This window comes from Panthera tigris, chromosome E2 (genome assembly GCF_018350195.1).
Source record: "Panthera tigris isolate Pti1 chromosome E2, P.tigris_Pti1_mat1.1, whole genome shotgun sequence".
NCBI classification, from domain to species: Eukaryota; Metazoa; Chordata; class Mammalia; order Carnivora; family Felidae; genus Panthera; species Panthera tigris.
In genome coordinates this window covers 46,998,381-47,012,582 of record NC_056674.1, presented here as the reverse complement: position 1 = coordinate 47,012,582, position 14,202 = coordinate 46,998,381, and the positions used below count along the sequence as shown (strand labels likewise).

Here is a 14,202-nt window from a genome sequence, read left to right as displayed (position 1 = left end):
CCGACTGAGCCACCCAGGTGCCCCCCCTGAAACGATGTTTATAGGTGAGAAGTAAAGACCTCGGGAGGGAGTCTACTATGGGGCTTGAGGTCATCTCCACCGGAGCTTTCCATGACTGTGTTTCAGATGCAGGCCAGCTGCTAGGCAACGAGGTGACAGACAGGACATGCCTCATGACTCTGGGTAGTGAAGGAAAGGGGCTGATGGAACGGCACAGGGTCTTGGACTGAAAGGTACGTAAAGGAAAAGGCTGAAGCCAATTTTACCAAATGAAAATGAAGGCAGTGTTTCCAAGACAGCGGGGGCTTTGAGGAACAGTAGCATGACTTGGGTTATAAAGCCTCACTCCTGTGACTGCTGTGTTGAGCACGGACAGGAAAGGGCCGAGGGTAGAAGCAGGGATATGAGCAGGAGGTGGATGCAAAGTGCAGCCGGGAGATGATGGAGGCTTAGACTACAGCGAGATAATGGTGAAGCTGGTCAGAAGTGGTTAGGTTTGGCCATATGGAAGGCCCTGAGAAGTCCTGCAGACAGCAACATTTGTTTTCTTTCCTTCTGGAAACGTTTTAGGCGATGTTGGTTGCTGTGATGCAGAACACCGCTTGGAAAATACTGACTTAAGGGGCACGTGGGTGGCTCAGTTGGTTAAGTGTCCGACTTTGGCTCAGGTCATGATCTCATGTTTCGTGGGTTCAAGCCCCGCGTCAGGCTCTGTGCTGACAGCCTGGATCCTGCTTCAGATTTTGTGTCTTCCTCTCTCTCAGCCACTCCCCAACTTGTGCATGTGCTCTCTGTCTCTAAAATAAATAAACATTAAAAAAAAAAAAAGAAAATGTTGACTTAAGGGATTTTTACTTCATCCCTGTTCTCTTTTATACTGCTAGAAAAGCTTATTTTTGGCAGTGGGTCAAACAAAAGTAAATCTATATTTAGACATCCACTGAAAGGTTTCTATATAGGACACAAAGGCAAGAAGGCGAAGAAATTTCTGGAATGTGAACTTTTATAGATTATGCAGAGTTTCTACTTTTATTTCCCTTTCACTCAAATTTTTTTCCTTTTTAAAAAGCAATCTGAATTTTACGACATTGCAATATCCTTTTGTAAGATGTCACAAGTCCTTTTTGGAATGAAGCAGGGAATAAACAACCAGCCAACAAATGATAATTATAACAACATGAAAGCCAGAGCTAAGCTTTAAAAATGTTGTTGGTAAAGCACCCATTAAACCTGGTTCCTTCCTGCATGTAAGTACTTTCCTTATCAGAAAACTACATCCAGAGAACTTGGGGAGACGGAGCAGTATTCTGGCAGGACGGACCAGGAAAGACAGAGATTGATAACCCCAGGTGTCTACTGTCAAGGGAGGCACTTACAAGATTAGCACCAGCAGTGTGGGGACATGCCATTGGTGGGTGAGCAGCTGCCACAGAAAGCAGGTTGAGTCCAAGTAAAAGTGTAGGATAGAAGTATCTCTTTCTATTTTACTTAAGGATGTTTCATTCTTGGTGAACAACAGTATAAATCATTTTATATGGAGACCAAACTGATCATTTCCTGCTGTTGATAATTCTGTAGACAAGCTGGGATTCTAGAGCTGAAGCATCACAAATCACTAATGTCTCATCTCTGCTTCTTTTCCAAAGGCTCTCTGTATAAAAACATTAAATCAGAGCAATTGTGAAGTTGCCAGTACACAAATATTACTGCAGAAATATATGATTCATAATTTTAGCAAAAGGAGGAGCTCTATTAATAAATCAGAGCATTTTTCTGATCTTTCCTCCCTCCTTCCCTCACTCTCATTCTTTCTTTCCTTATGGTACTTTTAGATGAGATTGGCCATGTTGAGGGTGGTATGGCTGTAGTCTGATTTTTCTAGAAAATGATCATTTACAACATTTCACCAGATCACCATTATCGCTTTCATTCCCTTTCCACATTTTCCAGCAAGAAAACCGTAATCTGAAGACACTATCAGTGTGTTAACATGGCTATTTGAGGAATGCTTGGGTGGTTCATTTGGTTAAGGCTCAGACTTTGGCTCAGGTCATGATCTCAAGGCTTGTGAGTTTGAGCTCGTCAGGCTCTGTGCTGACAGCCTGGAGCCTGCTCTGGATTTTCTGTCTCTACCCACCCTTCCCCCCACCCCCACCCCCTGCTTTTGCACAGGGATTTATTTATCAAAAATAAATTAACATTAAAAAACCGACATAGCTATTTGCTATTAACTTAAGTTGATCTCTTCCAAGGCATGCGTGTCTAGACCCATTACAATTTATCTGGCTATAGCAAGCCTGCTCTATCTCTTTTTGTAACATTCCCTTTGTTGTTGATGGGACTGGTATATTTAGCAGCAGAATCATTGTAGCCACTACTGCTGGGGGAGGACAGAGTTCTGAGATGTTAACTGCCATGTTTTTCTACCAAGGAATGCAGTATGGAAAGTAGAAGAAAGAAACTGGATTCTGAGGGTGACTGGTGGCTCAGTCGGGTAAGCACATGACTCTTGGTTTCAGCTCAGGTCAGGCATGATCTCACCGTTTATGGGTTTGGGTCCCACATCAGGCTCTGCAGTGACAGCACAAAGCCTACTTGGGATTCACTCTCCCTCTCTCTCTGTACCCCCCCCCTTTCGCTGTCTCTCAAGATGAATAAACTTTAAAAAAATTTTAGAAACTGGATTCTGAGGCAAAAGACCTGAGCTCTTGACCTGGTCTACCTTTTACTGTAACTATGAAGCCTTAGACAAATGACAGCCTACTAGCTCTCTCATCTGGAGAATGAGTGTAATAATATCGAACGATGTAAAAATCTAAGCAATGTATTTAAGGTTGAGAAAAATGTCACCTTGGATTAGGGTCATTACTTCAACAGCTCACGGGGAACCAGCAACTGATCCTGTGCTTTAAGTGGCGATCTGAAAGGGGTTATGACCACTAGGTGGGTCAACAAGCTGCTGAACCAAGGGTGATCCAGTTTCTTGGTCTATGGACAAACACTGTGCTTGGACAGGCCTTGCCTTAAAAGATGAAGAAAAAACTGGGGCACCTAGGTGGCTCAGTCGGTTGGGTGTCCAACTTCGGCTCAGGTCATGGTCTCGTGATTTGTGAGTTTGAGCCCCACATCAGACACTTGTTGCAGTACCCAAAGAGCCTGCTTCAGATCCTCTGTCCCCCTCTCTCTGACCCTCCCCTGTTCCCTCTTCCTCTCTCTCTCTCCCCCCACCTCAAAAATAAATAAACATTAAAAAAAAAAAGATGAGGAAAAAAACAACAAAAAGAAGCCCATGAATGTCACTCTGGACCCTGGGAAATGAATCCAGAGGACTTAGAGGAACATATACCTCTGAAAATTATCAACAGCAAAATCCAGAAAAATATTTCACAAAGCTGGTTAACATCCTTAATATAAACAGAAAGTCTTAAAAATAAACCAAGTGAAGCTAACATGCACAAGAATGAGATAAATTAAAGGAGAAATAAATGATACTGGAGGATTTCGAGAGAGCTAAAATGCTTCAGAAAAGTTAAAATCCACACTGGTAATAGAGAACCGACTTGGAAAAATCAAAACAGTGAGATGGAGGAAAAAAGTGAGGAGTTCGCCCTGAACGCAACAGAGCAAAGCATACAAAACCATTCTTTTCATTTAAAAGAATGACAGGAAAGATATGGAGGACAGAAACGTGCAATTTAGCACATGGATAACTGTTTTTTTGTTTTTGAGATAAAGAGAAAGAGAGTGTGTGTATGTACACATGCAAGCAGGGGAGGGGCAGAGGGAAAGAGACAGAATCTTTTTTTTTTAAGTTTATTTATTTGAGGGGAGAGGGGGAGAGAGAGGGAGAGAAAAAATCCCAAGCAGGCTCTGCAATGTCAATACAGAGTGCACTGTGGGGCTCAAACCCACAAATTGTGAGTTGGAAGTCGGATGCTTTAACCGACTGAGCCACCCAGGCACCCTGAGAGAGAGAATCTTAAGCAGTCTCCATGCTCAGTGTGGAGCCTGATGAGGGGATTGATGCCATGAACCTGGGATCATGACCTGATCCTAAGTCAAGGGTCTGATGCTCAACTAACTGAGCCACCCAGGTGCCCCAATAACTGGTATTTCTTAAGGACAAAATCAGAACTAATGAAACAAGTGACAAATAGGTGGCAGAGAATAAAATTTTCACAATCCAAGAACAATGTGTATATAGAACATCACATTCTAGACAAAATCAGTGAAAAGTGACCTAGATGCATGCTATGAGAATTTCTGTATTACACAGATTAAGACATTTTACAATCTAAGATGAAAAAAGACTACCTATTATTTAAAAAAAAAAAAGGCTAACTGTAGTCTTTTCCACTATAGCATTAAATGACAAAACACAAGGTAATGATGTGTACAGAGTTTTGAGGGGAAGACTGAGGAAGGAAATGTTACTTATAGTGCAGAGACTATTGCTTAGTCCACCACCGTGCCTTCCTTCCAGGGAAACATAGTAGCTCCACTAAGGACTACATTTCCCAGCCTTCCTTGCTTGCAGCAGTATGGCCATGTGATCAGGTTCCGGCCAATGGGATATAAGAAGTAATTGGTGCAATTTCTAGACTGTGCCCTTAAAGAAAATGATCAGGCTTCCCACTTTCCCTTCTCCCCTTCCCACTTGATAGAATGTGAACATGAGGCAGGAGCTAACACAGCTTTTATAGACCACGATATTCAATTACAAGTTGACAGCAGAACAAGGCAGAAAGAGCTTGGGCCCTATAAAGTGTGGTGCCATCGTATCAGCCCTGGACTGCTTACTTACACTGCTATGTAAGTGAAGAGAGAAATCAACTTCCACTTTGTTCAAGCTACCATTTTGACTTCTGTTAGAGCACCTGACCCTGTTTTAACTTGTAAACCCTGCTAAAATATGGCTTATTGGGAAGGGACAAGAAAAGACTTTTTGACTATTCATGAGTTCCCAAAATATTTCCACCAGTGGATCTTGTGAAAACAACTAGAATAGAGATGATACAAAATTAAGATTTCAAGATGGATAAAGTTATGGTATAAAATGATTGGACATAAACATCTCCAGTTAAAATTGATATAAGTTCTAAATTGTTAGAAACCTTGCTTTGCTAAAAGTTTTTAAAAAGTATTCTTGGGGTGGGGCACCTGGGTGGCTTAGTTGGTTAAGTGTTTTACTTTGGCTCAGGTCGTGATCTTGTGGTTCGTGGGTTCAAGGCCCGAGTCAGACTCTGTGCTGACAGCTCTAAGCCTGGAGCCTGCTTCAGGTTCTGTGTCTCCCTCTCTCTGTGCCCCTCCCTCACTCACGCTCTGTCTCTCTCTCTCTCTCTCAAAAGTAAATAAACATTAAAAAAAAATTTTTTTTAAAGGTATTCTTGGGGTGTCTGTCTGGCTCAGTCGCTAGAACATGTGACTCTTGATCTTGTGGTTGTAAGTTGCAGCCCTACATTGGGTGTAGAGACTACTTAAAAAAATATTCTTTAAAAATTTTTTTTAATACATATATATATATATATACATATACATATATATATATATATATATATATTTTTTTTTTTTTTTTTTTTTTTTTTTTTTTTCCTTTGAGAGAGAGACACACAGGGTGTGAATCAGGGAGGGGCAGAGACAGGGAGGCACAGAAACTGAAGCAGGCTCCAGGCTCTGAGCTGTCTGCGCAGGGGCAGACATGGGGCTGGAATCCACCAACTGTGAGATCATGACCTGAGCTAAAGTCGAATGCTTAGCCGACTGAGCCATCCAGGAGCCCCAAAAAGATATTCTTAAATCATATAATATAGATTTTAAAAACCCAATGTAACAATAACCTGAATAAAACCTACAGACTATACTAACAAAATCTAGGAATAGAGAGTGGGGAAGAAAAACTAACATGTGCTATATTCCTTTAACCACATGAGGGGGCTTCTAAAGAGACTTTCATTCCTGAGCCCAGCAATTAGGCAAACACAGGTGAAGGAATGTGTTTTCAAAAAGAACAACTCCTTGAAGGTAAACAATTAAAATGAGAGTCCTGAAGAACAAAAGTCCAACAAAGACAGAAGAAAATAGCAAGGAAGCATTAGAACCAGAAAGCACATAAGAAATGACAGATTATTAAAATAAACTTAAATGTGATAAACTGTACTATAAAAATATTTTCAGAGTCAAATAATTAGACTCATTTACATGAAATTTAATAGGAACACATGTAAAAAAAAAAAAAAAGTGACACAAAAATTTCAAAGGACCCTGAGAGGCATCTGGCTGGCTCAGTCGGTAGAGCATGTGACTCTTGATCTCAGGGTTGTGAGTTTGAGCCCATGTTGGGTGAGGGAAGGAATAGAGTAGAAAGGACAGAGATGGAATTTAGTTTTTTCCTGGTTTCATAATTTTGACATTGAAACTCTATTAGTGTTTTCCATAATTAGAAAAAAAAATTGTTTCCTAAAAATAAGGAAAAAGAGCAAGAGAGGAACTGGATATAGCAAGTTTAGACAATTTTTAGGGGAATTTTGCTCAAGATCAGGAAAGAAGTGGGGCAGTAATTCATGAGGCAGTGTGAATTGGTGCTTTGTCTTAAGACAGAAAAAACAGCAGCCAGCACAGTGTCCTTGATCTGAGCCAGCGTGCAGCTAGAGGGATTCACTGTGGGTAGGAGTACGGGGAACTTGCAGGAACAGGACAGAAGACAAGCATCTGTGGGTGCAGATGCTTGCTGCTCAGTGGACACATTTGGTGGCAGGCGTCTGTGGAGAGGATTCTTAATTGCTTCTATTTTATTTTCGAAACAGAAATCAAGGTGATGACCTGACCTGAGAATGAGGATCAGGGACTTCCTAGTCATTGGAGGTAGAGGAGGAAGTGAGAAGTAGTCCTCTCAGAGTAGAAGCACAAATAACCCCTGGGATACAGTGTGATTGCCAGGCTCATGATCCGAATTTCAGTTGACATATAGTCAGTGAGGTTGTGTGGTTTTGCCAAGCCATGTTGGGCAGCGTGTGTGAGAAACAGGAAGTGTACACGATGAGGCACATTCAAGAATATTATTGCTCACCTACTGAGTTCCTATCTCTCTATCAATAGGAATTATAAAACACAAGGAGAATATTGTGCTTACAATGTAATTCTTTTTTCTTCCAGTTTATTTATTTTGAAGGCGGGGAGGTCAGAGAGAGCGAAAGAGAGAGAATCCCAAGCAGGCTCTACACTGTCAGTGTGTAGCCCAATGCAGGGCTTGAATTCACAAATTGGGAGATCATGACATGAGCTGAAATCAAGAGTAAGCCGCTTAACTGACTGAGCCACCCAGGAGCCCCTAGAATGTAATTTCATAAAGTGAACTTAATTCTATCTTCTTAGTGTTGACCCACTTGGTGGACCTCATTTTGGGACATTGGATAGTATAAGGTGATGTGACTATTCCAGAGCACAAGATCCCCTTGAGAATTCCTATGTTATTGTTCTTAAAAAACAAAATCTTTGTGTTGTCTTGATTATCATATATGTGCTAGTAACAACTATTTTATAGACTTAAAGCTAGAGCTATATACTATAAATTACCTTTTCCATTGGCTTCCAAATAGATGCCTTTTCAGCCCAAGATGAAAGAAATGGAAATAGTTCTCATTTATGCTGGAGACCCAAGAAGACAAGAGGAAAAGTCACAATACCAAGAAAAAAAATGACTTCAGGTAATGTGTAGTGAAATCAATTCGTGCCTGAAAGGATATACAAGATTAATTAATACTGAAATATGTCATCATAACATGTACCCAATTAATATTTGTTGCTTTGTGTTTTGTCTCATCTTTTTTTAAATGTCTTTTTAAAATTATTATTAGAGCACGAGTGGAGAAGGGGGCAGAGGGAGAGAGAATCCTAAGCAGGCTCCATACTCAGCACAGAGCCCAGTGTGGGGCTCGACCCCCACGATCCTGGGACCATGACCTGAGCCAAAATCAAGAGTCAGATGTTCAACCAACTATGCCACCCAGGTGCCCCCCCTTCTTTTATTTTTTATTTTTTTAATTAGAACATGAGCAGGGGAGAGGGGCAAAGGGAAAAAGAGAAAATTGTCTGCTCTTATTATTGCAATCTTTGCCCTAATTTTATATATACTTATTTTCTTGATAGGCCTTTGGCCATCTTCGTTTTCACATGTGCCCAAATAAAGGACAATGTATTCTCCCACATTTTTCCATCTAAAAAGAGTCTTCTTAAAGTCCTTGCAGGGGCACCTGGGTGGCTCAGTTGGTTAAGCCTCTGACTTCAGCTCAGGTCATGATCTTGCGGTTCCTGTGAGCTTACAGCTCACAGCCTGGAGCCTGCCTTGAATTCTGGGTCTCCCTCTCTGGCCCTCCCCTGCTCGTGCTCTATCTCGCTCTCTTTCAAAATAATAAATATAAAAAAAAATTTAAAAATAAAAAAGTAAAGTCTTTGCAGAGTCTTTCAAACGAAGGAAGTGTTCTTTCTCATATTTTTTAATTTTGAAAATAAATACTATTTGGGAAAGATGCATTAGCCTGAAATGACCTCAGTCAATACCAGTCTGGAATGATTATATAGAGAACACCTGACCAAAAGGCTGGAAAAGAGACAACTCAAAGTGCATCTAGTGTTTAGTCTTAGGGGTATGACCCCCAACTTCAAGTTTTAGATGTCTTTGTCAACAAGCCCTCTAAGTATCCCTTAAAAGAGCAATTTAGAAATTGTCATTGTAGAGACATGAATATTTATCTAAAGAACAAATGTAAAAATCAGCTTTTCCAAATGATTTTGTTTTTCGGTGTTTGGTATGGGTTTTTTTTGTTTTTTTAGTTTTTTAAATTTTTATTTATTTTGAGAGAGACAGAGAGTGTGAACAGGGGAGGGAGAGAGAATACCAAGCAGGCCCCACACTGTCAGTGCAGAGCACAACACAGGGCTCGAACTCACAAACTGTGAGACTATGACCTGAGCCAAAGTCAGATGCTTAACCAACTGAGCCACCCAGTGACCCCCAATTGCTTTTGTAAATGGGTACTTGTGAGTTGGGGAAGAAGTGTTTTGTGATGGCATTAGATGAAAGTAAAGATGGTGTACTTTGGAAACTTAAATCCTTACCGAAATCACCCTGATGGTAATTAAAGCATTGAGGCTGAAGACGCATTTGAAAAGTTTCAATAAAGCTATGTCATAAAATGCGAGTTTTGAGAGAGCAGTGCTCCTAAATTAATATACTACTTTATATAACATCTGATTTTAAATATCCCTTTGTAGAGGGGCGCCTGGCTGGCTCAGCTGGAAGAGCACATGACTCTGGATCTTAGGGTCATGAGTTCAAGCCCTAGGTTAGGTGCAGAAATAGTTTTATAAAATAAATATGCCTTTGTAGAACAAGTTACTAAGTTAATAAATGAGACATTTGACTGTTTCACCTATATCCTTAGATATGATATAGTCAAGTTTACCCCAAAATAATTGTCTTTAAATCTTCTCATTGAAGAAGGAGATTTGCCTTATATGGAGTTGCCTTATGTTTATGTATGTCAGGTCCTTTGAAAATTTTTTTTCTTTAAATTTTTAAGTAGTCTCTACCTTATAAGTAATCATTTTCATTAGTTTTTGTTTGCTTTTCCATTATGTTTATACAGATGTGTGTGTTGGTATATACACATATATATTCATGTTACCCTCTTTCTTAAAGTTAGCAATACATTACACATTTTCTGCAGGGTTTTTGCCACAAAAACAAAAACGAAACAACAAAAAAACCAGAAGTAACCCCACTGCAGTACATAGAGATATGCCTCATTTCTTTTTACAACCAGGACCCCCCCTAGATGGGTATATGGATTATTTCTATTTTTTTGCTATTACAAAGAGAGCCACAATGAATAGCCTTGTGTGTGTACCTTTTTATAGTTTTGCCAGTGTAACTTTGGGATAGATTCCCAGCAGGTGGAAGGCTCAGTAAAGGGGTAGATGTCAATGCTATTTTGCTAGAGATTGCCAAATACCTCTCCCTAGAAACCATCTTATTGCATTTCCATTAGCAATGTACGAAAGTACCTACTTTCCTAGAGTCTTGCCAACAGAGTATGTTGTTAAGTTTGTGGATTCATGCCCAACTGATAGGTGGGAAATGGTATCTCAGTTTTAATTTGCATTTCTCTATTTTTTGAATGTTAAGGAACAAATTTATAAATACTTTTCCCACCAACATATTATTTTGGAAGAGGCACTCCTTAAGTTCACAATAAACTGTATAAACACTAATGCAACAGTAGTGACTTCTGAATACTTCTAAGCAATTACATGTGTCAATACTTTAGTTTTAAAGGTAATTAGCAGGGGCACCTGGGTGGCTCAGTAGGTTAAGTACCCCCTGCTCTTGATTTTGGTTCAGATCATGATCTTGCCATTTTCTGAGTTTAAGCCCTGCGTTGGCCTCTGCATTCTCTGGGAGCCTGCTTTGCATCTCTCTCTCGCTTTCTCTCTGTCCCTCCCCCATTCGTGCTCTCTCTCAAAGTAAATAAGTAAACTTAAAAAAAATATAAAGGTTGGGGCGCCTGGGTGGCTCAGTTGTTTAAATATCCGACTTCAGCTCAGGTCATGATTTCGCTGTCTGTGAGTTCGAGCCCTGCACCAGGCTCTGCGCTGACAGCTCAGAGCCTGGAGCCTGCTTCAGATTCTGTGTCTCCCTCTCTCTGCCCTTCCCCCACTCACAGTCTGTCTGTCTCTCTCTCTCTCTCAAAAATAAATAAACATTAAAATATATATATATGTGTGTGTGTGTGTACATATATATATATATATATATAAAAGTAATTAGCAATATTGGATCTCCAATGACCTTTGACATGAATGTGATGCCATCTAGAAGCAGAAAACACACTTTGCCTAAAAAACAGAAGTTTCACAATATTAGCAGTAAGAACTATAATATTCTGCCAGGCACTATTCTAATACTTTACTTGTATAATTTTACTGGTCCTCATAACAATCCTTTGAAGGACTTGCCAGGTGCCACAACAGGAAAGTTCCAGAATCATGACATGAACTCAGAGGTCTGACATGAGAGCCTGAGCTCCTAACTGCAGAGACTTATTTAATATGATTATGGGAAAGCAGGCTCCGAATGTGCAGTGCTGGCTTAGATAATTGAATATAATTCTTTAAAAAAAAATTTTTTTTTTGGTTATTTTTCTTTCAACATTTTATCTTTAAGTAATTTCTACACCCAACATGGGGCTTGAACTCACAACCCCAAATCCAGAGTCTCATGCTCCACCAACTCAGCCAGGTTGCCCCTAGAATTTTTTTTTTTTTTTTTTAATTTAAGTAGGCTTCATGCCCAGCGTGGCACCCAACATGGGGCTTGAACTCAAGACTGATGCTTAACTGACTGAGCCATTCAGGCGCCCCACCCCTAGAATTCTTTTTGCCCCAGATTATCCTCTGTACAAACATTCTCTATTTCACAACAGTAATATCTGGCAAGTACACGAGTGATAAATATCAGGAAATGCATTTCATTCCGAAATGAAGAGTAAGTGAAAATGTCTAAAAACTCAAATCTTGGAGAGTGAAAAAAGGACGGAAAAATTGTCATCATTTAGGCTATGTTAAGGGTTGCTTTTCCTATCGTGGAGATGGGCTGGGCCAAACAGCCTGCTGTGAAGATGGAGAACAGTTCACAATCACTCCCATCTGTGACAGTGAAACACAGGGCCACTTGATGTACGCAGAGACCCGCCTCACAACCTTGCCCTTGCCAAAAACAGAATGCTATCACAGCAAAATCGGACAAGCATATCACAGGGAGCTTGAAAGGGTGGAGAATGAGAGGCTGGAAACCAAAAATTTATCAACTTGAAATACTGGGTCCTTTCAATACCCAGTATTTGAAGACGGTGATCTTTTATTTTTCTCGTAATAGATAAACACTGCAATATATTCTGTTTTATGAAGCACCCAAAGATGCTTCATATTTTAATAAGAATGTATTTGCATTTTTTAAAGTGGAATAAAATTTTTACTCAGATTCGGAGGCACAGTAAGGTCTCCAAGAATTCACAGACTTAAGACTGAATGCTGTATGTAACACCGTGAAAAATGCTGATTCAAAGAAAAACCACACACTCACATTCACACAATTTTCATGGCCTACTCCTGAGAAAAACCTATAGACAACAGCCTCCTCACCCTTCACCCTCACATCTTCCTACACCATACTCTATTTTCCTCCTTTAGCTTTTCTCGTCTTCCTTCCGAAGCCCAAGCACTGAATGGATTCAGGGTACCTGAGGAAAAGGGAGTTTACTCATACACTTTCTCCCACACTTCACCCAAGTCAAGAAATGAAGGCAACATCAGGCACAACTCTACCTACCAGAGTAGGCTGCATGTGAAAGTCATTCCAGATGAACAGTTACTTACTGTAATCAGTATCATGAAAATCAATATCTAATCAGTATCATCAAAATCCCTATATCCATCCTATGGACTATCACTCACAGACTCTGTGACATGAAACCTTCTAGAGCACTCCAACCTTCTTTTTGTTTAACCACACCCTTAAGTAAACCTCAGGGCATAATGTCCTTTATCTGCCCCTGAGACAGGACTAGGACACACACCCATCCTTTTTATTTTTTTAATATGTACTTATTTTTGAGAGAGAACGAAAGAAAGAGAGCACAAGTGAGGGAGGGACAGAGAGGGAGAGAGAGAGAATCCCAAGTAGTGTGTGGCCTGACATTGGGCTTGAACTCATGAACTGTGAGATCACCACCTGAGCTGAAATCAAGAGTTGGACGCTTAACTGACTAAGCCACTCAGGTGCCCTGAAAACACACCTATTCTTAAACATTCTCCTCTTGGCTGGTTCCCCCTTAATAAACCATTTCTTGTCAAGCTGGACTTGTCAGCCTTTTTCTTTAGTTTTTCTTTCAGTCCTCAGATGTCACTTTGCATATACCTTTCATGGAACAGACTCCTTAACCAACATACTGTAGGTTTCCAGAAATTATGCCTTTGGCCGCATGTGGCTTCATCACTTACCAGCCTGGCAACTGAAAGAATGCCCCAGTGAGCCCAAGTGCACTGTTGATGAGATCCAGTTGGAGTTCCTGGACATGTAAGTGCATCTGGTGGGCTTTGTGACTCTGCTGGCCGCGACATCTGTTGAAGGAGGACCAGACACAGATCCTCATACTCCAAAGTCAACCTTTTTAAAAATTAAATATGAAAACCAAATTTTACTAGCTTCCAATAGGTGAAACTTTAGGATTTCTCCCTGATACTATGTATTGTTGGGGTCTGGGAGCCAACAGTCAAGAAATAATTCTTGAGACAACTTTGGTGCCAAAAAGGTGATTTTATTAAAGCATGGGGACAGGACCCACAGGCAGAAAGAGCTGCTGGGGTATTGTGAGGAGTGACTCACTACATACCGATAATATGTAATATATTATACATGATATAATGAGGAGTGACTGACTTTATCTACCTCCCTACCTACCTACCGGAAGGGGGTTAGGGATAGAATAAGTCTCCAAGCAATCAAGACCTTAGTCATGAGACCCTTCAGATGTGTATCAGTGGGCCATATGCTTGCAAGATGATTGTTAACATGTATCTTGGGTTGGGGGTAGAGATAAAGGAAGTTTCCAAAGGGATTTTTATATGTTAAAGACTTACAGGATCCTGGAGGTTGAGCTAAGTTTGCCTTTTGCCTCTAGCAAAGTACTAACATTGAAGCAGTTAAGGAGGACACTGAAGCAGTTCCTCCTGGAGGAAGGTCACTCAGCCTGTCTCAAGTGCAGTACTTGTCACTGGGCTGCAAGTTTTATAAAGAAGTTTAATATTTTCTATATTTCTTTTGCCTTTGTTCTCCACCTCACCTCCACAAAGCATAGATTTTTCATATATTATGTGTTATCACCAGGCTTAGTATTAATTTACCTAGACTTCAATGAAGACGACGATGATATAATTGCACCTTGGATTTTTCTGTAAGATCACAGTATTATGGTGCATGGTTTTGAAAATATCTCTGTAAGACAGATAACAGGCAAATAATTTCTCTCCTGGTTTCTGAGTTAGGAAACTTGGAGCCAAGAGTGATGAAGAAGTATTTACCAGGAAAAAAGTGGCCATAAAAGGTTTCCCACTTCAGAAACTTGCACAGTACTTGTAGTGAAAGAT

The 14,202-nt window shown here is 40.3% G+C and overlaps 1 protein-coding gene across 1 annotated transcript in view; it reads right to left on the bottom strand.

The window, feature by feature from the left end:
- Positions 1-14,202, bottom strand: part of PKD1L3 (polycystin 1 like 3, transient receptor potential channel interacting) — a 76,035-nt gene that overhangs the window by 61,076 nt on the left and 757 nt on the right. The window contains 3 exon segments of the mRNA XM_042968083.1: positions 1,377-1,479; positions 12,212-12,296; positions 13,057-13,176. Coding sequence (XP_042824017.1) covers positions 1,377-1,479; positions 12,212-12,296; positions 13,057-13,176 — 308 coding nt within the window.